The 25883-nt window shown below is 39.5% G+C and overlaps 1 protein-coding gene across 1 annotated transcript in view; it reads left to right on the forward strand.

Moving 5' to 3' along the window:
* ANKRD10 (ankyrin repeat domain 10) overlaps nucleotides 1-21363 on the forward strand; it is a 33383-nt gene extending 12020 nt beyond the window's left edge. The window contains exons 4-6 of the mRNA XM_026036656.1: nucleotides 12883-13118; nucleotides 16791-16886; nucleotides 19764-21363. Of these exons, the coding sequence (XP_025892441.1) occupies nucleotides 12883-13118; nucleotides 16791-16886; nucleotides 19764-20224 (793 nt within the window). The 3' untranslated portion in view covers nucleotides 20225-21363. The remainder of the gene's footprint in view (nucleotides 1-12882; nucleotides 13119-16790; nucleotides 16887-19763) is intronic.
* The last annotated feature ends 4520 nt before the right edge of the window (nucleotides 21364-25883 follow it).

Genomic DNA, 25883 nt, shown 5'->3' on the forward strand with positions numbered 1-25883 from the left:
TTAACTGAGGTGTAGGATCAAGACAACAGTTGTATAAGATACAGGACTGATCAGTAGAACTGATGTGCTGATCTCTAATSATGATGAATTTGGCCTTTTATGGGAGTTAGGGCTTTATAGACCATTTTTTTCTTTATTTCTCTATACCATTGATACAGTATCAAAGAACAGTTACAYGAAGGTGTGGAGAATATCCCCTTTGACTGCAAATAGTCAAGTGTACTCCTTGCACCTGACTATATATATATAAAGTGTTGCACCAATATCTAATTTCATATAGAAAGGACAACAAAATGTTAAAAATGTTAAAATTTCCTTATTACACTAACAGTAATCAACAGTGTAATATTACAATAGGTGTATTTTTTAAAAAGTGATATTGGAATATTGCTCTTTACAGTAGTCCACAGTATTACATTTATCTTTGATATCAGTATTCACCGTCTCTGTACACTGTTCACTGATTAGGCTGTAATGGAAGCCAAAGAATTTTGCCAATAGTCCAGTAAGGATAAAAGTAAGAATTTCCCTTTGAATAAATTTGACTCATTTAAACTGTTCTACTCTGTTGCGGGCTTGTTAGTCTGTTGCTTTTGCAGACAAATACAGGATGTTGCAGTCTCTAAATTTCATTAAGTGTTGCTTTGTTTTCCTAATTGATGAGAGAGAATTTGGGTCTCTATTCCTGTGTAAATTTTTTAGTAATATTAAACAATAATAATTGTACCCCAATGAAAATATTTTGATTTCTTTTGTGGTATTTACCTTCTCATTTTAGCCGAAGCATATTCTGTGCACAGTATGTCCTACAGCCATAAAAATGGTTGCTCCACTAACTATGGTATTCATGGACCCTTGAAGAGGGGGAAGCAGGTGGTCACAATGTCCTCATATGAGTGAAAAGGTTTGCTGTGTAACTGACTTTTTAATGTGGATAGTACCTTTTAAAAGTATCCATAATATCTGCTGGATTTTCACTAAAAAGCCATAATGATACAGTTTATGTATGATTGATTGTGTATTATTTGTAATGGTGACAAACCAAGTGTCCACAGCTCTTTACAAAGGTAAAGCCGTCTTGGTGCCATGTTTTGTTTTGCTCTTTTAGTACACTCTTTTTAAAATACTGGATTTTACACAATTTCAAAGATACCAGAGCTTATAAACATAAAATTCAGATATAAGCATAGGATGTTGTGGAATAAATAAAAAAACAAGCAGTTGCAGCTGTTAATTATACTAATTTGAACTGTTTTCATGCATTTCATGCCTGCATTTTAATACAACTCAGTTGCGTATTTTGTCCATTTGTGAGTAAGAATTCTTTTGCAAATGTCATCTGAACAGTTGTAGTTCCTTAGTGAATTGGYCTTCAAGTAGGAGAGAGACTTCAAATGCTAGTTTTTGCTTCCTCTTTATTCTTCTGGGGCAGAGAGAAATACAACTTAAGGCCAGGATGTGGCTTATTATGTCTCCATCCAGTTGAACACAGCAAATCCTGATGAAGAATACTTCTGCTTGCAGATGATAATATCACTGCCCCTTGCTTGCTGCACCATTAGGTCAGTCAAGATGCTTGAACACCRGGATAGAAAACCTTTTATTTTTCCCAGGCAGAAATCCTAAGGTTTTTGGGAAACAGATTTCCGTCTGCCATGATGAGATGCTGTGAGAACTTGAAGAGGTATTTTCCCTTCTGTTTTCTTAGACTCTGTTCTTCACATTTGGGGAAATGACTGGCGTGCTGCAATAAATAGACCAGTACATCTGTTTCTACCAGATGACAGATTCATATCTTGACATTCATTTGCTGCTTGTTCAGGGAAACGTTTCAGCCCCTTTCTTACCAAAGCTGGCTGACATTCACTCATCTTACAGTGCCAGAAACGTGCATCTCCATGCGCTGGTTTTTTTTTAGCAAGAACTTCTCTCTAATTCTTTGACACGAGCTTAATTCATCTTTGCAGCTGCTATGCTGTGAACTGCATTGTTTACAAAAACTGATTTCTTGTTTCTTCTTCACAACTGCTTCCAACCCACCTGTAACACAGTGATCTGTCTCATATAGATTCTCTTTAGCATGTTTGGACCAGCCCTTTCTGAAATCCTTGGGCTTTTCTCACTGAAGTGAAATCTCTTTTGAACTTGCGATACCTCAGCTTGTGTTTGTTCCTGAACCTTTGTGACTTCCTGACTTTCTCAAATTCAGCTATTTTTAGTGAACCGACAGAAGCGGAATATGCAGATTTCATGATGCTAAGCAACAGACAACTTAAATAATGTGTCATTCCTTTGTTATGCACACAGTCAGATCCTCTTAAGTCTGGGAGGGAAATTCCTACAGCCTCGTCTCTTCACAGGTCTCAGGATTTGTTATCTCCTTTGCTAATTATTTCTTACATGGAAAACAGGTTTGGCTGCACGTATATATACACATATACGTATAGCATTTCCTTGTTTTCATTACCTAGGTAACAAGTCCTAAACATACAACTGTGAGCTGCAGGTCATTTCTGSTGTTGGATGCTCACGAGCTGACGTGCCATTGCTCGGTCTCTTTTCTACTTTGGATTCTGTTCTCTTACACTGGTTCACTGTAAGAGAGTCAACTTCTTACTTTGTTTTCTTGTGATCATTTATTGTGATAATTTACCCCATCTTGAGAAGAGCACTTCCAGTTCCTAAGGATTATTTACTTACAAATAAGTTGGTTGCTTTTTCAATAGAATGGCTCTTGTGTATTTATTAGCATGTAAAGATTTCTGTGATGTTTGATACTTCTCAGCTCTGAAGATCACTTCCTAGATGACTTCCTAAATCATTCCTTTTGCAGACCTGATTGCCTGCTCTCCATATAGCAGCTAAGGAGCCAGATTAATTCTGTTAGGTTAATAGTGCTCGATAGTTCACAAAAATGTGACATTTTTATTTGTTTCTTTGTTATAAGTATTTTAAAGCCTTCATACTAGTATACTTGTTGTTAGTCATCCTGCAAAATGGAGGCTACAAGTTTTGGGATACTGGCTTCCTTTTCCATTRTATATAAATTCCTGCAGAAAGGCAAAGTTGGAGTGGCATCTRTGGTTCAGCATAGATGTAGTGAAACTCCAAGTCTTCTTGAAAATAAATGCAAGTAAAGCTTACTAGTTCCTTTTGCATGTTTGGTTTCACCCTTGATACAACCTTGAAGTTAGGTAGTATCATAAATTGTTTTGTTTAAACTCATGGAAATACTTGGGAACACTGAAGCTACCTGTATGGGAAACTGGTGAATTGAAGAGGGAAGGCGGGAGGCTCAGTCTTAGAGTAAATCTGGATAAGAAAGGAGAGTTTTCACAGCCATAGGGGTTTCCAGTAATTGTAGGGAGCCAAGGCAAACTCTCAGCACTCGGTTCTGGAGTCTGAGAGTGGAGATGGAATAGCAGCAGTGGTTGCTGGCATCAGTTCAGAAAGAGAGGAATGTGAGAACTTTGTACTTCTTAGGGCAGGAGTTAAATCCCTCATTCAAGCAGCGATATTCTGTGACCKTCCTTGAGGAAAGGAGGCAGGATATGGGTCAGCTTGGTAGGGAAATGTACTCATTAGCACTGAGACTTTGTGATTTATAGCACCGGTTTCTTTGCTTCCCTTCAGTCCAGAAGAGCTGGATAGTGAAATGTTATCAAAGCAGAAGAATGATCTGCGTTCTCAGATAGTATGCTTATGTTCRCTACGCAGTTTCCCCTAAGGTAGCTCATTCCACAGAAAAATATCTTGTTGCAAGGGAAAGCTGAGTGTGGGGTGCAGCTAGGCTAGGAAATGAAGGCGTTACAAAACAGGAGTTGGTCTCAGCATGTCAGCCCAGTGGCAGAAGCAAGGGTGCAGTACAGCAATAAATAGACTTGCCTGACCAGGGGAGGTTCCTGGTGCTGGAGGTGGTGGTGGTCTGAGCACATTGTGCTTCATCTGTTCATGTTCTTGACTGGATACATGTTGGGAGAATTGGTGATTACAGCCCACCCTAACCTTTGCAGGTAGATTGGTCGCTTGGGGTGGTAGCTCCTGTCCTAGTGTGTGTATTTTCAGTGGAGTTGATCGTAGCTCATCTGTTATCTTTGAATATGGACAAAACCTATTAGGCAGTTCTAGCATGGTCTGTAGCATGTTCAATTTGATCAGAAAAGATTGTGGAATGTGTGACATGCTACAGGTTAAGTGACGTATGTCCTTGATGGGAAGCTTAACAACCCTGGGGTAGCTTCAGCAGCTGTGAGTTTGGGAGTATGTTCTRGAGGAGACACCTTCCTCTGTTTCAGGGTAGTTCTTTTCTGCTCTGTGTGCTCTTGCGAACACGCAATAGGTAAATGATCTTTTTAAAATGAGTGAATCTTAAATTGAGGAATTCAGTTAAGATCATTTAAAGTGCTTTCATGTACTTTACTGGTTTCTTAATCCAAAAGATCTTCTATCCGCTTAAAGAAAAGATAATTACGTATGGTAATCTGTTGCAAAAAATATATTTTTCTGTGATGTGAAAGTCTTTCTCTCAGTGCCTATTAGTCCTTCAGGTAGTCTTTTTTTCCCTTCCTGCTTTTTTCTTTTGTTAATAGGAAATAGATTCCTGATGTTCGTTTACCTCAGGTTTTTCAGTTTTTCTTCCAGATCCTTTATTGACTACTCTTTTTATGCTAACTCAGAATTTTGTCTTACTTCCCTGTTTGGCACATTTGATGGCTTTCCTTCGCAATTTTTCTAGTCGTAGGTTGTCACTGTTGTTCAACTTGTATGTTGAGGAGGTGACTGTGTTTGTTCTTAAAGCATCTTGACAGATCCCTCTTGCAAGTCTATTAGCTTCCCAAGCCCGGGTTTGCTCGGAGCTCTTCCTTAATAGTCATCCCTTAGACTTTCTGCATTGTAAGTGACTTGATGGTTCCTGATCTGTTTCTAGATGTAGCCTCATAGCTGCAGCAGTGAGTTCTGATTTTCTGAAGGTTGAATAGCCAKCTAACTCTTTCCTGTTGTCATCGACCTCTAGGTGGTTATTTTACAAAATGCATTTTCAAATTTGTTATTGCTAGCTATCTAGGGAACCTTCATTCTTGTTTTAACAGGAGAGACCTTTCCTGTTACGCTGTATTACAAGCGGACTGTGATTTATTTATTTATTTATTTATTTTAAAGTTAACATATCCTTCATAGCTTTTTTTTTTTTTTTTTTTTTTAGGAATCACTTCTTATCTGATTTAAGTATAAGTTCTAATATAGTGTTGATTGCTTCTACCAGACAAGGTTTGATAGTGGTATTGTTGAGGTAAAAGTTTACTTTGAAATGAATCATTTTTCGAAGAGAACGTAGATATCCAAATACACTGTTTAAGGCCTTTCTTAAAGCATTAAATTAGAAATCAGATATAGCAATCAGTTGCTATATAAACGAGAAGAAATTTCCAACTACATAAATTAACATCTCAATTCATAGAGGCGCTCGACATTTTAGTGATGATTCTAATATCTGGGTGTTCCATACCAGGGTTAGTAAGTTCTTTCTTGTGCCATCATTTGTTTAGATGTMAGTTGAAGGAGTTGGTTCTATCTGCTTAATTCTTGGTGAACCTTGATATGGACAAGGAAATGTCACAACTCACTTTTTTTTTTCCCCCCCCTAGATTCCTGGTAGCTTGATCATTTTGGAGGGCATGCTACGACTCTTGACAGAAGTTTAAAAAAGTTTACAATAATTTCAGCTGCCACCTGTTTGGTTGTAAAATAAAAACTTGGCACCAACTTGTGCTTTTGTAGAGGTCCAGAATGGAAACCTGGCATGAATTTTCATAGCTGTCCCTTGCAGTGACACCTCTTTTTAGTTAAGAATATTTTTTTCCTCTTGGTATCTGAAAAAAGTATGTTCTAAAAAACTATTTCACAACTTCTGTATTTGGACACCAAAGGGTTAAAACAGTTAAAGTTTAGTATTTTTAAAACACTTTGCTTTAGAAATTTTAGACTAGTATACTGATGTTTATAGGAAACGTTTTTTTTTCTCATTGTGGGTGTATTAGTGTTCTGATCTCTTTTTTTCTTTCTCCTTTTGTTTTGTTTTAATCCTTGTATCTGCTAATTTTTGTATAGGAATAGTTACTAATTCTTTTGAAGTACAGCGTACTAAATTTRAAGTAATTGAAGCCATGAGTTGACCAGTAATTTTAATCCATTCTGTATAAATTTCAGTGAAGAGCTGACAAATTGGTTTCAGGATGAAAGTAATGATGCTTAAAAGGCATAAAAGGCTTTAGTGTCTTGTTGTTAAGGTGGTCACATGATAATGGCTTACATAATGACTAATGTGCTACAGCACTTTATGTATGTTAATGTACCTTTGAATCTTAATGTTGCCTGCAAATATGTGATCCCTTATGATATAAGTTTCCTGTTTATGCACCATTGCCCGTTTAAATCCAACAGAAGATTCTGAAACTGTAAAAACTACACATGTCAATGTTTTACAGCTACGTAATTCGAATTGACTTGATTTTTTCAAGTAATCCTAGAAAGGGGGAGCATTCCATATAGAAACTGCTGAAACTGCCACAGGTGCTTCTCCGAAAACCTTACAGTTGTGGCATTGAATGTTCAGTATCGCTTCCTTTCTGCACACAAGGCATACTGTTGAGGTATTTGTTGCGGTGATTGGTTTTAATGCTAATCTAGGAATTCAGATATAGAATCTATAGATTTGCATGCTTTGCTTACCCTAATTTACAGTTATCTACCTTTTTATTTGTAAACTAACAATAGATAAGTTGAGATCAGTGTTTTTTTAACAGATATTACGTTGATATAYGGAAACTGTGGTTTATTTTCTTAGATTGTCGCATGGCATTAACAAAAACACTGAGATGGAGGTGGTGTAATCACTATTTAAAATTATACATTTAGGGGATTTTATGTATACATACATACATGCTTTTTTCCCCCAAAGACTTAATGTTGACTTTTCAGAGAAATATTTGTTTTGCTTTTCAAAGTATGTGACATTATAACTGGAACATAGTGTATTTACAGTAGTAAATAGTAAAGACATGTAGAAACATACTTGCTTTTTCCTCCAGAAAGTATAACAAATAGAGAAAAGTAACATAATTTGGAATCCTAATTTTTTTCCCAAGTAAAATTCAGTACAATTTGAAATCTGCTTTAAAGTTATGAGAAGCACGTCTTTTCTTTCAGCAGACCCTTTCAAGAGTAAATTTTGTAAGGTTTTTTCCTACTTTCTGTAATTCAGTTATAATGGGAGCATCTTGCAGGCTGCTGAGAACTTGCTTCAGATCTATCTTCCTTTAGTGCCTTTTTCAAAGCAACAAGCTGCAGCTAGATTGAAGTAGAAATGAAATATCCTGCTCAACTTAAACTAAATTGAAAGGTAACTTCCCGTTTCTACACATCTCTTTGGTGAGATGATCAACCAGCGATAATTGGTTGGTGGAGTTAGACCCTCCATCAGCGTTTTAAGCRCATCTGTGCATGTGCTTCATCATTATCCTCTTACTAGCTGCTTTGATTTGACACCAGGGCTTTCAGATGAACTGGGTTTTTCCAATGGTCTTGTGATGATGTCAACTGAAGGGTGCAAATGGAATTAGGAAGAGGAAAAAGTCGTCTTCATACCAGGATTAGTGCAAAGTTTGGAAGACTGCCTGTGGACATCACTTGACGGATGAAGAACATGGATTACTGAGAGTGTTGTTTTAAGCGCWGTGGAAGGTATATGATTTGCAAAGAGTCCGATCTTAAGCTCTTAATAACAGGATGTGGTTTTGAATTTATTTTAAAAACACTTGTCACTAAAGAATAATCCAGGTGTAAAATGGACAAGGAACTTGGAGATCACCTACTTCTACTTTTCCATTTCCAGACTTCTCTGAACTTCTTCTATGTTGTTTATTTTAAATACTATTTATTTTAGAATATAATGAGGAAAAAATGTAYAATTTCAGTTACATTTGTCTCTTTCGTTTCTTCTGGAATTAGCATCTCAGGATTTCAAGGAGAATAATATGTCCCTATCATTCTCAGCTCCTGGATTTTAGCGTACATAGGATGGAGTAAATAATATCACACCTCACACTTGTGATTTCTCTGATCAGTAATAATAAACTGTAAAACAAAAATATTCTCAAGTAAAAATAATCTCAATAGGACTCTTTCCGTCTTTCAAGTATAAGAATTGATTTGGAAATGATACAAGGTAGGCGTTTTCTAGGTACAGAGTGAATTGACTTTCTGATGACTTAAAAAAAACTGTCTCGGATAAGGTGAAGACAGGGATTTTTCTCTTTTTTGTCAGTTCAGCCCTTGGCACAACCCTGTTTGGAAGAGAGGTCGTGTGCCCTCCCCCCCCCCCCCCCCCCCCAAAAAAAAGAGCTATAATTTTCAGTGCACTTTCTGCAATTTCTTCATTTAAAGAAGACTGATTAATCTTAAGTTTTTAACTTTTCAAGGCTTAGGCTAATTCTCCTTTCCATAATAAAATGTTCCTTCATCCTTTCCGACCTTTACTACTGGCAGCCCTTTCAGATTGTTCTTTGAAAAATACCAGTCTCTGCTTGTTACTTGCTCAGTCCTGTTTCAGGTAGGTAACCTAACTTGGAGAAGAACACTGAAGAAAACATGAGTGTGTTCTCAGCTTCAGGATTTTTTAATGGATTTTCAGGACATTTCTCATTGTAATTGTTCCCATATTTGGAGTAATTTAGTTGCAGAAATGGAGTTACTGTATTTGCTATATGATTAGCAGCAACAAAATTGCAGCTTGCATTAAGGTTTAATGTCCAGTAGTGTGTTCTGAGCTTCCTTGGACCTTCACATACCTCAAAGTTACACTTTAACATCATGTGTCAACTGACACTGAAGGGATCTTGTTATATAAAAAAACACATATAGTGGTAGGGTTGGGTTGTTTTTGTTTTTTTTTTTTTGATGGCCATATGAAACTTTGGATGATATAACTTTTTTCCCCCATCCCTTTTCACAGCAAGTCTTCGGGTTGTTTTTTGTTATAGTATTCTTTAGCTAGTCAAAAACTTCAAGAAAAAACCAAAAACGAAAACTTAAGTATCTTTCAAGGGGCATCTCTCATAGCTTTAGTAGCTGAAAAGTTAACTGTGTGTACTAATGAACTCCTTGAATTTCCTGCTCGTTAAAAACAAATGTTACCCTCATAGCCCGTGGCATATCATATAATACACCGAATAGCCAGACRAATCTTCACTTGCTGCCGCCTTCCTCTTTTTGCCTGGTAGAGCGAGTTCCCATCAGTGTGATGGGCAACCAGCAAGGGCTGGTCTGGCCAGACCCCTTACAGGAGGTGGGATGGCGCCCACCGGGATTGCTGCTGATTTCATTCCCACAGGGAATCTGTTAGAGCTGGGGCTTTTGTGGTCCCCCTTAGCTCAGGGACCAAGCCCGACTGGCTTCTTTACTCGAATCCTGGGCCATCCTGAAAGGCTTTAATGGTAGATGTGTCCTCAGTCCCTGGGAACTGCTGCTGTCAAAGGGTAGCCAGGAGCTTAGCACTCGGAGTCCGGAGCGGTGCTTCTAGGAAGGCTGTAATAAAGATCCCAGCTTTTTTCATTCAGGCACTCCAGGACTTCTAGAAGACAGTATGTAAGGTCTTAGAAATATACAGTCTTCCTATTCGCTCACACTCCTCAGCGATGGCGGTATTTCTTAATTTGGTAGTATTTTTTATTATCAAAAAAACCCTGCCACTCACACACATGTCAGTCTGGTCAGGCTGTGTGCTTTGTGCCAGAGGTGTTTTTGTTCTTCCTCTTTTGTGCGTGTGGCTAATTGAGTTTGCTCTGGGGTGGTTTTTGTGATKGCTTGCTGTTCATTATGCTGAGATGCTATTGTATGACTAGTTCTTGCTGCCATTTTCTGTTTCCATTTTCCTCCTAAAGAAGGGTAGGGGGGAAAAAAAGAGCTGAAATGCCTCTGAATAAGCAGCCGTCTCCATTTTTCTAGCAGGCTTTTCTAGGCAAGTCTTGTGAGGGRGTTGTCTTTACCCACTTTTCCTCTTCTCTGCCAGCCAGTTTCATTGAAATTTGAAAGGATTGGAGTCCCAGAGCAGCCTAGGATTCATAGAATCAAGAGCTGGATGTTGAAAAAATACTCTGATTAGTATTCACACTCAGAGAAAGCAGCCAAAATTTAACAGTTCTGTTGACCTTCTATACAGTAGTATAGATAGTATAGTACTTGACTATCTGTATTCATCCATGTCTTTTGAACCCCTTTTTAACTTTGTACTTCTCTCTCTTTCCAATTACAAACCTTCTGCCACAGAAAATTTCCTTGGAACTGATGAGTTAAATTTTTGAACAATGCCTTTGAGTCTTTTTGAATCAAGAAAGTTTTATCCTAGTATGCTCAATCCCCTTGAGAATCTCTGCAGTACTTCCCTTAAAATGTTTTCTGGAAGGAAATGTCTGCCAACTTATTAGGAAGAAACTGTTTAGAAGGAGAGGAAAAGGTAGAGGGTGTGTTGGGTTTTGTTTTTTTTTTTTGTGAAGGGTTAGGTGCTTTTTGCCTTTTTCTTTCTTTTTGAGTGCATGTTGTTTTAAAGCTTATTTGCATTTTAATATCTGACAAGCACTAACTTAAAGCTTTTTTTTGTAAGTGCTGTGGATGACTTTACCCACACAGAACATGCCTGTGTAGTATTGTCACTTGGATCTTCACTTGTACATCTCCAAATGCCCCCAGCAAGTCATCTCAGCATTCCTTTGGGAGAAATGATAATGTAACTGTAGTCTGTCTTGCAGCCTACTCTTCAAGGCAGAGAGAATGTTCAATAATATTTACTAAGTAATAGTATGATTTATTCCTTGTTGATTGCTTAAATTAGGGGATCAGTCAACATCGTATTATCTGTTTTTAGTCTTTGCATAACTTTCATTTGCTCTTGTTTAGATTTCCTTCGCTGTCTTTTTGAGACTAGCAAATCGAAAAGATCTGAGAAAACTCAGCTATTCTGTGTTCAGGAAGAAGACATTGAAATTCCTGTTAAAGTTGCATTGTTGCTTTGTCTGTATTCCAAATATAAATTAGAACTACAAAAAAAGCATTGAATAGTGGCTAGAGGGTCTTCCACATCATATCTACTTCAGCACCGGAAAAGACTGACTACATTTGCAAAAATTATCATCTGTTCTTAAAACATGGGGGAAGGAGGGAAAACCCTAGAGATTCATCAGTCTTAGCTAACTTTATGTTCTGAAACATTCTCTTAAGGTCGAGCTTAAAATGTCCTTTAGTTAATTTCATTACTTAAATTTTGTCTGTACCAGACACAAGAGATGAGTCTCCTTGCAGATTAAATTTTAAAGTATTTGAAAATAATACCACAACTGTAAGATTTCCCTTATCTTGACTGAATAAATGTAGTTTCTTCAGTGTTCTTGGTTGGTATTTAYGTGTTTCATTTTCTTAGTTCTTTTTAGACCAATCTCTTGCTGTTCTCTAGATTTTCACTACTAGTCCAAATAGGCCATGATAGTCTCATATGGAATTAAATTATGTCTTCCCTAGTTAATGAATTTTCTGATTCTGTAGCATCTCTGCTTCTCAATTTTAAGTAGTTCAGCTATATCCATTTAGAAAATTAGCCTTCCAATAAATTTAAAACAGTAAATTTATAAAGTTTTTTTTTAGAGTCTTTCATAGCAGTGAAGTTGCAGTATTCTAGGAAGCACAGACAGTCTTTGTGCTTTTTTCTCTGTAACAGCTGGAATGAGCAGCTCTGCACTTATGGGAGCTGCAGCAGTGAAGTCTGATCTAATAATCTTCTAAACTCTTTCTCTGTTAGCAGGTCTGGCTCTGGATTTTCAAGTAATGTGCTCATCTAAACTACTTAAGCCAAGAAACAGAAATCCAGTTTTCTGACTAGTTAGATCTATYTGGAAAGGAGGAAAAAAGAAAGCATAGAAAACCTGATTTACTGGCATCTCGTTCTTCACAATCAAGGGATTTCTTTTGCCATTTCTGACCCTCCTGTCTCTATTTTATGCACTTCCAAATGAAGTTACAGTGTTTGTATTTCTAAGCACAGACTTTGTGTGTGGTTGTGCAGATGTTTTTGATATAGTAAGCTTTCAAAAGAAATCTCCACAGCTCTAAAGAGCATACTTGAATCAATTCTTAGTCTCTTTGATACGTGAAAATATTAAAAATCTAGCACCATTTCTCTTTTAGGTGGCAAAATCTTGGGTCAAATAAAGCAAGTCTCAGCATTTATGATGTCACACACTTTGAAATGAGAAAAACAAGTATAAGCAAAGCATAATTAAAAATAGCATCTTTATCTTTTTCTATATATGTATATTTTATTGCTAGGAAGAACAGTGATGTTGTTGTTACCTTAGAAATCAGAATGCCATGGACAATTGCCAAGTCATGTTAAGTTTGTTTTGAGTATTTAATCTTTTACTCAAGATAAAGAAATAGCTTGCAAAATAAACTGCAGAAGATGGTAAAATTCAAGGCTTAAATTAGTCTGAAGGTTGTGTAAAGATCAGATACTTCAGGCTATTTCAGAATCAAGCGTTTTGAGAATTTTAAATAGGTAGATGCTTTTTTTTTATTTTTCTTTTTTTAAAGGCACATAGTTAGTATATTGATTTTATTTGAAAGTGTATTGTCTTCCAAATTTTGCTTAGAAGACAGATGTATGTACAAAAAGCTAAGTTAGTTGTAAAACTAAGATTGATAACTAATTCCTTAATGGAAATTTGCTAAGTGTATGTTTTTCTCTCATCACCAACAGATAGTTAGTCAGTAAGAGCAGCAGCAGCAGCCGAGCTAGGTTGACGAATGAGTGTAATTCAGTTTCTTTGTATTGTACAGCTTGAGAAATGCCAGTGGCCTGACAGCAGCAGACCTTGCACATACCCAGGGCTTCCAAGAATGTGCCCAGTTTCTCTTGAACCTCCAGAACTGTCACCTGAATCGTTTCTATAGCAATGGCACCTTAAATGGGGTTCATCAGAGTGCGGGTCCCAATCCACTCAGTGGTGGGACAAGTCGAAAGAGATCCTTTGAAGATACAGAGTCTGCTGGAGTAAAGAAGGCTAGAACTGAAGGTGAGACCCCAGAGGTAAAAGGGGAAGGGTGATGCTGTTGCTGAGAAAGGAAAATAAACGTTTTGAAGCGGTTCAGAGTGGATGTTGAGTATTATTGACAAACCTGCTTACATATCTAAACCGTATCAAGTAGTTATTCCATCTTTTGAAGAGTGTACGTATACACAAAACCCTCATTTTCCCTGTCATCATCTTGGTGTGTTCCTGGATTTCTAGCTCCAGAGAGGATTGAAGCTGCGTGACRCCAAGGATGATGTCCTGAAGAGCAGGAGCTGGAATTGCCTTCTAATCCTCCCTCGGTTTTGTGTTAGGGTACCCTAATAACATTAACCCAAAGATACCTGGATTTTCTGATGGAAATTTGCCACTTCACGATTTTCACYTCAAAAGCTGCTTGGTATAGGAGATAGATGAAAGAAATTTGGCTTGGAAAGTTTTTATCAGTCTTAGAAGAGTTGGTGTGCATATGGTGTTCACACACCTTAAATTTCTAGGATCATTAGCACTCTATAAGGGATTATTAGGTGATGTCAGACTAAAATGAACCTTGGGGGTTCCTATTCAGCCTTAACATAGTGAGACTATTAGCTTCCTTTCCAAGCAGTAATGARATAGTGCAACACTACAGATGCTTTTTAGTGGCAACATAAAAAAATCCCTTTTATATCTTGTGAAATACTTCAGTGGTATGAAAAAGAATAATATGCTCTGCTCCCTTTCTGAGACCACCTCAGTAAATTTTTGTTAAAAGGAATGCAGCAGTTTGTGTCGATGCCTCTCAATCCCGACACTCCAGTTTCAGGAAAGGGACTTCGTAGATCTTCACTGAAGACATTTTCTTCAGTCAAAGTTTTTATTGTAACAAATTACTACTTGTTCAGAAGTGACTTTCAGTGAGCCACAGGAGTTGAGTTGGTGCTTTGTTCCAGATACAGGAGAAGAAATGCTGTTGGCAAATAGGACATGGATCATATAAATCACATCAGTGTTGACAGTCATTCATAATTCCTTTAGTACATATTATCCAGATCCCTCTGATAATACAATCCAGCATTCCAACTCTCCCAGCACTGGAGGTTATAGTATTGAAATAAATGAGATTGGCTACCTTATGTAATTAGTCTGTCATGAATAACTCCATGATGGAGAAAATTTCTTTGCAATGAAATGTGAGACTGTTTTTCAAGATCAAAGCACTTTAGGGAACTGGATGAAAAGAGAATCTGTAGGCTTATGCAGTCTACAGCTGCCCATAACAGAGCCAAGGAATGATACTTTCAGTACATGCAATTCATATGCTGATACCAAGAGGCACAACTTCAAAGTCACAGATAGGCATACTGTGTTTTGGAGAACTCTTCCTTCAGAGTTTATGACCACTAACCCCATAATTGTAAACAGTTACTTCAGGCTGGTTACAACATAGTGTTTCCCCAAAATCTGTAGGTGTAGTACTGGGCTAGCCCTGCTTTTTAGTGTTACCTTTCAGCATAAACAGTCATAGCAGGGAAAAGGTAGRTGGAGTAAACAAGACAGTATAGAGTGTGTTTAAGTGAATGAGGTCTCATAATCAATTGCAGAGATGTCAAAGGTCAGTGTATCAAACCAAGTGGAGTAGGTAGTTTGGGGAGTTTTTACCAGTAGGACTTCTATGACCTTTGTAAACAAAGCAAAAGATGCTGCTTGGAGATTTTTAGACTTACTAAGAGATTCTTCCAAACTTTTTAAGCCAAGGTTTCTGAATTGTATCTTCCCTCAAAAGCATCAGTAATATCTCTCATGTCATGCAAAAAGTCTGCTGGAGTGAGAGTAAATCACTCTTCTTGAGACCGTTTGTGAACTACAAAGGTGGGTTATAAGAAATCACTGGTACGTGCTTGTCCTTACCCAGCCTTTTTTTAAAATACGCTGTATTTTGTGATAATGTTCTTAAAGGCATGCTAGTGAATGGTGTTCTACTTTAAAGACTAGATACACGGTGGATTTAGGAGATAAACATGGTGAGAGTGTGGAGGATGGGGTTTTGATGGCYTTACACCAACTCAGAACAATCACACCCTTGAAAAAACACCTCACGTAGTGGGATGAAGCACTATATGTAAATACAAATATATATGAGGCTGGAAGCAGTCGATTTGTCCTGGAATGGCTAAACAAGGGGACGGAGGTTGCTTGTATATAACTTCACTTATGTGTACACACATGTATCTGTTCTTAGATAAGTTCTTAGATAATAATTAAAAAGAAAGCCTAAAAAAAAAATGTAACATCAGTACAGGATATACTGTGATACAAAGTAGTTATCCGATGTATTAACTGAGCCCGAGAGGGTGAAGCTGAACTGAAGCACAATTCAAATCAGTAGCCACAGCTGTTGCAAAGCAGCATTCAAAGTGCATACCAAGTATTTTCTCCTTTTGATGTGGACGTGTTGGCTGGGATTTCTGTCCTTTTTTTTTTGTGAAATGGGTTATCCAGGAATCCTTGCTTCGTGGACTGGCTGCTGGATGGATGCGCAGGAGGCATCCTCCCCGTTAGCCTGCCGCAGAACACACTCATCACACAGGTGTGCATGGGGCAGTTCTGGTGTTAATGCCTGGTCTTAATGCCTGCCTCACGGCCCTGGGCACCAGGGGATTTGCAGAGTCCTGTATATACAATGCACTGAGCTCCTATATGTGACAGGTGACTGTATGAGTAGTCAAGGGCACAGTATGGCCACTTTAAGGTGTTGGTGGGAATTCGAGTGCTTTGCCCAAGTGTACCCTTGCACTCCCATATTCCCATAGGCAGACAGGAAAACTGCCTTCCCTGTCCTGGCAGAGGGTGTTTGGAGCCGYGCAGTGCGAGGGCCATGGTCTTCTTTAAGCCCTATATAGTTCCTTTGGTCCCCAAACACGCTTCAGCAGCTGCTGAAATTCCTTGAGGAACACACCGTTTATTTCWGCTGTGTCCGATGCCGAGTGCGTGCAGCGTGCGGAAGGGTGCGAGGGCCGCGGCGCGAGCCGCCGTGCAGCCTGCAGGCCTGGGCCTAGGCCTGGGCCTGGGCCTGGGCCTGGAGATCGTCCTGGGCAGGGGTGTATGAGGGGCAGCAAAGTCAGACCCATCCTGCTAATTAAAGGAGTTCCCACAGCRGCATCACCGCTCGCCGGGTTTCACCTGAGGAGACCCTGGCCTTGAGGGCCTGGGCAGAGCCTGGGGTGAAGGGAGCGGGCAGAATCGGGAGCAGGAACCGGGAGGGAAGGAGCAGGCGCTGGCACTGGCAGGGCACGGGTCTGTCACGGGTCCGACACATTTTCTGGGGTAGAAACTGTGGGGTTTTATCAAGTGTGCTAGCTGCAAAGCCAACATCCTGATAATTTTTTTTTCATTCTCATAGTGCATCAGACTTAAAATTGCCTGATGGATGAGGTCTGATAGATAAATTGGTATTTTTTCCACCTAAAATGAATAAAAATTAAAAATGAATTTAAAATGAGCATGCAGCTGCTTATTTGCCCATTCCAAGTTTCAAATACAGATATACTTGGAGCTTTCAGAACTGAATAATACATATTTCTTTGTAAAAAGTTTTTGTTGTAGTAACAGAAGTATTTAACTTTTTTGTTTGACTTTTAAAATATGCAGCAGTGACTAAATACTACTTTTTGTTGTTGCTTTTGTTTTTACCAGCTTATAGCTTTGATGGCTTAATACCAATGATGAATGGAGGAGTGGAGGATGACGCTGACAAAATGCACGTTGATAGAGAGTTTGCGGTTGTATCAGGTGGGAGTGGACAGTTTCAAGTTAACTGCAACAACATTCAAATGGTTGAAGACACGAAACAGCAGGAGAGTAGTTCTGTTGGACCAAAAGAAATTGAAATATACACTGTTTCTGCCATGCAAACTCCTTGTTGTTGCAAGAATCAATATGCATTCTATTTTTAATTTGAACATAAAACTTAATCCTTTATTTTTGCACATTGCTGTCTATAGTCTTGAAAACTCTTGTATTGCTGTAACACCCCTTAGTTGGGGTTTTAGTAATCTAAGATTAGCTGTTTCATTCAACATATTGTAACAGTAAAGGATAAGGTTTATTGGTAGTTCTCAGAAAAACAGAAATCCACTATGGCTGTTTCATTTTTAACCTGAGACTTGTATTACATTGTGCCTTGTTTTCAGTTGCTGTTATTTCAGGTTAAAGGAAATTCAGGAATAATTTAAATGAATCATTTCATTTCCATTAAATAGATTTAATTGCTAGTAAGAAGATTGAATGTGGAAACATATCCTAGTGCTTACATAGGTTTGCAAATAATGTATCTTAAAACTAAATATATTCAGATTGTTTCAACGCTATATATGCTATAAGGATAGTCTAGATATATAGGTGTTTAAAATTTGTTTAGACAACAATATAGGTGCAATATGTGACTATGAACAACTTCTGATTTTGATTTATGCAAATAAAAGACTGAATATTGCAAGTCTTAAAATCAGAATTTTGAACTAAAACMCCTTGTAAAGCAGTGTTTGAGTTTTGTACTGATCTTCATGAAACAGTCATAATGTTAGTACTATTAGTGAATATTAATCATTTTTTTAAGGGCTATTCAAATCAAGATGCTTTTGGTAGCCCCAGGGTGTACATAGATTTTTGATGGAAGCTGTTTTGGGTCAGCTTCTCCGTGTCCATAGTAGGTAAAGGCGTGGAGTTACTATGATAGTGCATTATTATATTTTGAAATGGTTTTCTTACTTTAATTTGTTCTGTGATAAAAAATGTTTATGCTTCAGATTCACCAAAGGGAATGCTAATGAATAGATATTATATTAGGAATAAATATATACATATATATATATCTCCAGTGCTTTAAAAGTGGATCATAATGTTTTCCAGTGATAATTACAAAGTGTTTATGGAAAAATGATTGTCTTTCATAAATATATCCTATTAGTTTGGGTGCCAATTTTTAACAAATAATAACGCTCTGCAATTATCACTAGAGCTATTAGTTACCTGCTTTTGCATATTAACTAAAAGTAGTGCCATTTTTATTACAATTGATTTGGCAAAGCCAGCCTAAGACAAATTTATTTTTAAACAGTTAATTTTTTGCACTTTTCAGTTAATAAACGCTATATGAAATTCTTTCTGTTCATTTTTATCACTGAAATAGCAGGGTGGATGTCTTGTGGGTTTGGGGCTTTTTTTTCACCTTCAGTAAGAATCTGTGGTCAGTGAGTGGATTTGACGTSGTTTCTTTAATGTAGGCATGAAATAGGAAAGTCCAGCAAGTGCATCCATAGAGTTTCAAAACAGATACGTTTTTGGCATTGCATATTACTGTATGTGAAGTATCAGTGTCATAATCCGTATCTCAAATTCTATTCATGCAAAGGACTAATAGAAAACCAGAATTTTGGATTCTTCCTCATCAAACAGTGGTACTCGTTATGTGTCACTTATGTGGCATGGTGCCAACAGATTTATCCACCGGCCTGAATTGTAAATAAAACAGTAAATACGATTCTGTTTTGCACATAGGTTTATGCTTTCATGTATACATAAACAAATGTGCAGATATCCAGGGCTAATAACAGAATGTAAAACCCAAATGACACCATGTAGGCCCAGAGTTTCTAGTCTTGCCTTACTAATCTTGACCAATGTAAATGTAAATTTTAGATGCCCTTTACTACTAGGTATTTTTAAGGCAGAATCATCTATTTTTTTAATGTTAATGCTTTGAGTACCACTGCATAAACATCTTCCAGACATATGATGAAATCTGTTTATGGAAATAAAAACATTGTAATAATTACTAAAGTCAAAAGAGAAATTACTTTAAAACAGTTGAATGTTTTTTGCATGCACTTTTTTTTTCATTTTGTATCCTGCTACTTACCTTTTTTAGTCTTCTGTGCATTCTGCTGTTGCTATTGTATATGGCATTTTGCATGTGGATTGTACAGATGTTATTATAAACTTATCCTTAAATATAAACCTGTTTTTTTTCCTGCTTAGTATCTTATCTAGCGGGCTGCTAGGTAAATTGAGATTCTTTCTGAATAAAGGAAACTTAAACATATTTTACATTAGCACTGCAATATAAACATTTGCTTCTTTGACCTGTTTCAGTGTATACTGTACTCTGAGAGTTACCACCAGAAAGGAGAACAGAAACATTCTAGTTATGACTGAAATTTAAATAAAAAAACTTCGTCTTCTCACAGATACCAAGTTCCTCTACATGTATAATACTTCATCCCAAGTGGGCATTAYTGTTAAGATGCAAAGATGTCTTTTATTCCACTTTTTGAAACACTTAGAATGTGGTCTGCTGCCCTGCACTGATTTCATGCAGTTCAGTAAAATTCTTTCTGAAGAGCTACATTGTCTTTGGAAAGACGAATATAGGTTTATTTACACAGTGGATGTAAATAGATAGCTACGTTTGCAAAACTAGAACCTGTGCTTCAAGCTTGCTGGCCACGTTTCATTACTTTGAATTATTGTTATGAATAAAGAAAGGGTAGGTTTATTTTCAAGGCTGTTTATGGAAGCATTTTTAAAGTAAGTGGAGTTTAGCGGGGACGTTTGGATGTATTCTGCTTGATCCTTAATCTTTGGTGACAGGTGTATTTCTCGATGCAGATATGAATAGCAGTAGCTCCATATTGAATGCACTGACAAATGGATGTGCCGGCAATGGACACTTGGACTTCACCGCTGCACAACAGCTCAGCGGGATGGACACCAGGCACGGAGGAAGCTTGGCACCTAATGGAATAATTCCCGGCGTCACCTCTCCGAGCCGGCATCGAATCCATACCAGCAACGGCGCCGAGGAACCGGAGAAAGCCCTGGGTGCTTCCACGGATATGTGTGGGTCGCTGCACCTGAACGGCAGCCCGAGCAGCTGCGTGTCTAACCGGCCCTCGTGGGTGGAAGACATGGGAGATACTTTGCACTATGGACACTACCATGGCTTTGGGGATACCGCGGAGAGCATCCCGGAGCTTAGTAGCGTGGTCGAGCATTCCAATTCTGTTACRGTGGAGCAGAAGTACGATAATACTGTCCTAGGCACAATGTATTTGTATCACGGTTCCTAGATGGATGAGCTTGTATCTCAAGCGCACATGGAATGGCTACCAAAAGAATCCGGGGAGGGGGGACAGAATCCCCACATAGCATTAAATTTGAAGTTTGCAACTGATTGCTATTTTTACACTTTGTTTATATAAAAAGTCAACCTTTAATTTGACAGCCTTATACCGTAGTTGTAGTTTGTTGCATGTATGGGGCTTATTTAGTGGTAAAATAGGTGCTGTTATGATGGAATGTTTATTATTTTCATTTTTTATTATGGAATGTTCTGGTTTTGTATTCTTTTTTAATTTCTAAGCTTGTGAACACTATCTTTCCCTTTTTAGAACTGTTTTTCCCTTTTACTAAAGCGATTAACCGGGTTTCGTGACGGAAGCGAGTTGTATGTTACACACGTGCATCCCTCCGGCGTAAAGATTCTCCCTTTCTTTCCCTGTCCCTGCTGAAGCTCTGCTAGCAATATCAGTGCCAGCTGCCRCTCTGCAGGGCTGGAAAAGCGGCAGTCGTAACGGAGCTTCCCTGACTTCCTCATCTGTACCTCTGTTCGGTATAACTAGGTGTTCGGCGTTTGGGTTTGTTCTGAAGGGGTTTGCTTAAAAAAAATGCAAGGGCAAAAATTGGCGTCGATGTTTCCCTTCCTGTAGCGTAGAAGTGGGTGTTGTTGTTGCGGGGCTCTCGGCGTGATCCAGTGGGCAGGGGGGTTGCCTCGTTGAGCTGCACTGGGGTGTTTCCAGGTTAGTTCTGGCTTTGTGGCGTTTTCCTTTTGCTTCCCTTTCTTATGTGTGTGCTTGATATTTTACCATAGCTCACAGACTGGGGGCATGTTCGCACTGTTCTGCTCTGAACGCAGTTTTAAATTACATGTTAGAGAATTTGCCAGGTCAAGATATTTCAGTTTGTCTTAAATATACATTTATTGTTCTTTTTTTTTTCTTTATTTTTTTAACATATGCTTTTGAAAATGTAATGCTGTGTAGTCTTTGGGCTATGCTCACCAAAAATACATTGTATTTAAAGCTTAATACACAAATCAAACTTCATGTACGTGCACTATACGAGCACTAATAATATAAGCTACTGCTTTGTGGTATGGTAAATGAAGAGTGGGGAAGAAAATGGTAAATGAGATAAGCCCTCTGAAACGTGTTGATTTTTTTGTTCCTGTTTTGTTTACAAAGGGACCTTTACAAATTGGATTTAAAAAAGAAAATAAAGAACCATATTACATTGTATCTGGGTATTTTGTTTAGACATGGTACTTTGGGTGGCAGTTTTGAACAAGTCCGTGGTAGTTCTGGAGTCCCCTTTCTCCACAGTCACTCTCAGTAATCAGAAGGTTGCAGGAAGGATGAGCAACCCAGCAAGCTGCCCTCTTTCCTTTCATTTCCTTTGAGCTGAACTGCCCTTTGGACATTTTAAGGCAACAAAAAGACCCTACAGGCTACAAAAAGCCAGGATTTTAAACAGAGTTTACAATGTGTGGACTGCCATCTGTGTGTAAGGTTACGGGAATTTGTGCAGACTGAGAGCAGCATCACGGCCAAGCTGCGTGAAGTGGCGGGTGGTTCTGCCGGCTGTTGGCCAGGCCCTTGGAAGGGGATCCTAAGTGCCCCCTGGAGACCAAGGTGATGATTGGTGAGAGCTGAATGTCGGCTSTGCCTAGCAYGCATGCAGCCCTTGGCTTGCACTCCCATAACTGCATCCGTGCCCTCTGCTCGCACGTTTCCATTTCTTGATGTGCCGTTGCCACCATAGCACAAGATAGTAACTTTTTTGTTGTTTTTAATACTGTCCCATTTTTCCCCACCCTTTTGCATTCTGCACAGCTTGCTGCATGTGCTTTTATAGGAGGGCCTGGTAGCTGTTCTAATTACAGAGCCGTAAGCTTTAAGCGTTACCTAGCAAGCCCACGGGGAATTAACATTAAGCAATGGAGGTTAAGGCGGCGGGAGCCTCTCCTGTCAACGCTGGTGCCGCTCGACTGGACACGCGCCGCCACTCCCCACTGCCCCTGCACCGGGGATAGGCTTTGCTCGGAATGGTTGCCACAGAATCAGAGAATCCCAGACTGGCTGAGGTTGGAAGRGACCTCTAGAGATCATCCAGTCCAACACCCCCTGCTCCAGCAGGGACACCCAGAGCACGGGGCACAGGGCGGCATCCAGGCAGGTTTGGAGACCTCCAGAGAAGGAGACTCCACARCCTCCCTGGGCAGCCTGTGCCAGGGCTCTGTCATCCTCACAGTAAAGAAGTTCTTCCTCACGTGCAGCTGGAGCTGCCTGTGTTTCAACTTACACCCATTGCCCCTTGTCCTGTCACTGGCCACCRCTGAGAAGCAGCACATTGGCAGAGTTCTTCCAGTCCTGCTTTCCAGGCCCCCGTGTGGCCAAGCCCTGTCCCCGATGTGATCCACGTAAGGGTGGGAAGTCCCTGAGACGCAGCTGAAGCGGGAAAAGGAAGAGCGTGATGGGGGAAGAGGAGCTTGCTCTGCCTGGYGATGGGAATTAGTTTTGGGTTCAGCTCTGTGGTGACTCCGGGTTGTTTCACACCTCTCTGTTCCTTGAGCTTCCCGACTGCAGACGGGGAYTGGCTGCACACCGGCAAGAGGTGGAGGAACTCCCTTGTAAACCACGTGGTTTATTTTAAAAGCATTTCTGTCTGCAACATTAAAAATAAATAAATTAAAAAAAAAAAGTTTAGATCAGTCCCATCCACCAAGTGTATGTATCCAAATGGAAAGTTTAGCCACACGCAAAGTATTTTTTTTCTCTCACAACAGCAGTCTCCCCAAGACCATAATGAGTGCTACCTGTGCAGAGTTTTGTTTTGATTAGAATAAAAATAAGYCAGTCTCTCTTCCTCCAAAAAGCACAAGTTTTAATGAATAAGTTCTTTTTTCCTTCAGTGTGACTCTCCTGCACACACAGCATTTCGCTACCGATGCCATATTACCTAAGGTGRGAGCAGGAAAGATGTGGCTTTGACACTGAAGTCACTAAGCCAGCGGCTCTATCATGGATCCAAACAGTGTTCCACAAGGGAAAAACRGACTATCTACAGACAAAATATCAAGCTGCACAATTATTTATTATGTTTCCTCTTACCACGCYGGAAATATAAGTTAAAGAAGAAAAATGCACTGGACTGAATGTCTTTCTGCAAATGCTTGGTCTCATCAAGGACAAAAGGGCTTTCCTGTGGCTGCCACAGACTTCCTGGTGCCTGTGCTTTTTGCCAGGCTTTGTCCGGGGGTGGAGAGGTTGGGGTTCATTTATTTCTGTGTCATTCTCACTGTTCCCACACAGTGCTGTGAGCGGGATCAAGTCATCAATAMCATTTGATGAGTAGCTTGGAATCGCAGTCTTAACTATTTGACACATTGTGTAATACGGCACATTTTGTAAAAATCAGTACCAAAAAGGCAAGTTATAAAAAACAGGCCTATTGTGTAAGAGTACCAAGCAAAAAATATATGTATGATGCAGAAAAGTGCCTATTTATACGATGATTCCTGGGATCAAGCAACTCTCCAGACCATAAGATATCCAGTCAGAAAATTCTGCAAATTATAGAAAGTATAAAACTTTCAGGATTTTGTTATACATAATGTAGCTGATAAAATGCCTGGGGATTTATTTATTGGCCTATATCTTTAATTAATGCTTTAAATCTGCATTTTTAGCTGAAATTCTAGCCCTGATAAATCACCGCACTGTCTCCCACTAGCTGATGGATTGGACACAGATATACTAGAACCTGTCATCAGGTGCTAGATGGATTTTCACTCTTCATCTTGGAGCCTYGTCTTGTGGATCTGAATTGGCCTTGGTGCGAGTTGCCAAGAACAACATTTGTGTAAAGAATTTATTGTCCCCGAGGCGGAGGGGCTCGCAGCCTCCTTGGATGCCTCGCAGTTCGTCCGCTGCGCACACGCATAGTGCTACATCCATCCGTCAGGAATAGCCCTTGTCCTGCGGCACCTGGCAGCTCTGCAAAAGGCACAGGAGCTCAGGAAACACAACACCCCAAAATCCACTAATAATTCACAATATTGGAGATTTCAGGAACCAGTAGAGGAAAAGAGGCCAGGCAGCACAGTGAGATGGTGCAAATGCTCAGCTACCCTCCTGAGAACATTGTCATAACCTCTTCACCATGAATGGCACCAACAATCTTATAGGTGATGTAAGTTTTGCATTATTATGAATAAACTAAGCTGCCCCATAGGGCCTCMCCAACCAGATTACACAAAGCAGTGAAGGATTTCTGTATGGACGTGCTCCCAAGCTGCAGTGTCAGATGCTGGGCTCAGGTTCATTTGCACTGAGTTTGTACCGAGCCATTTAGCACTTAATGCCTGGCACAGGCATTTGGTCATGTTATATCATCACCCTTGCTCCGGTAGGAAAACCACTTAAAATTACTATGGTTGAAATGTGCAAAAGACAAAGGTATTTTTGAATAAATGCTCCCAGAAATGGTAGGCAATGGCATTGCAGGATGATGCCTGATAGCAGTTTATGCATATGCTCCTGAGCCTGTAACTTCAAGTACATTTCTTCCAGAAGTAGAGGAGGGAGTGGCATGCAAAAAAAAAAAAAAAAAAAAAAAAAAAAAAAGATGCATGGATCCACACCTATGGCAATCAGTAAGACCAAATTTTTCCAGAGTTACAGCTGGGACATTATTTCACAGCAGTGTGTTTCCCAAGGAGCAGAGACGCTGATGCCGTGTCTGATGTGAGATGCTGCAAGGAGAAGAGTCCCTGCAGACCTTTCCCATTCCCGAGCCCGTGCAGCGGAACCTCATCCTGTCCTGCTCCACGCTCCCATCTAGGGGCGAGAAGAGGAAAGCTGGYGTCACCCGAGGAGCCACAAGCGCTGCAGATGTCTACGCATCTTGGTGCGCTGGAGCACCCTGGGCACCTCCAGAGCAGGGGTGTGAGGAAGACGGTCAGCACGTCACAGTCCTGGGATCCCAGGATCCCATTTCTTCAAGCACTGCCTGCCTTCTGCTGGAATCCAAAATTTGGTTCAAGGGAAGCATGGTTGTCTATCAGGATCAAACTTGATCTACACATACATTCCACGTCTCCTGCCTGCTGCATTCTCTGTCTTGGTTCCCTGTGTAAAAGGGATGCTCAAACACAAGACAGGAGCTGAGTTCTCAAAGGAGAGCAAAGGAACAGGCAAACAGATGTCCTCCACATGGGTCCATGAGGGAAGCTCCACATCCTTCCAGAAAAGATGCGGAGGGATTTTCAGAGACATGTTAACCTCTTTCCTTGAAATTCATCATCAAAACAGCAGTAAAGGCATTCCACAATAAGGGTCAATGCAACTTTTTACATTTACATTTTACATTTTTTTAAATTTACATTTAAAGTCTACTTTTTGTGTGTCTGCTAAGGTCCCTGCAGAGCTTGACTATCTTCTTCAACTCTCCCCTCTCTTCAGGCTCTCTCAGTCACACCACACATTGAATCTTGATAACACTTTTCTGGTAACATCTCTTTCTTGATAATCCACACAACTACAATGATACTCTCATCTTTTCATAGTTCAGTTATTTTCCCACATCTTCTGTATTTTTGACTGTGATAAATGGAACTTAGCCTAGCTGAGTCCCATACAACCTGCTGCCAAAAGACCATTGGCTGGTCTG

This window comes from Nothoprocta perdicaria, unplaced genomic scaffold, assembly GCF_003342845.1.
Source record: "Nothoprocta perdicaria isolate Ctin4 unplaced genomic scaffold, notPer1 scaffold_183, whole genome shotgun sequence".
Classification (NCBI taxonomy): Eukaryota; Metazoa; Chordata; class Aves; order Tinamiformes; family Tinamidae; genus Nothoprocta; species Nothoprocta perdicaria.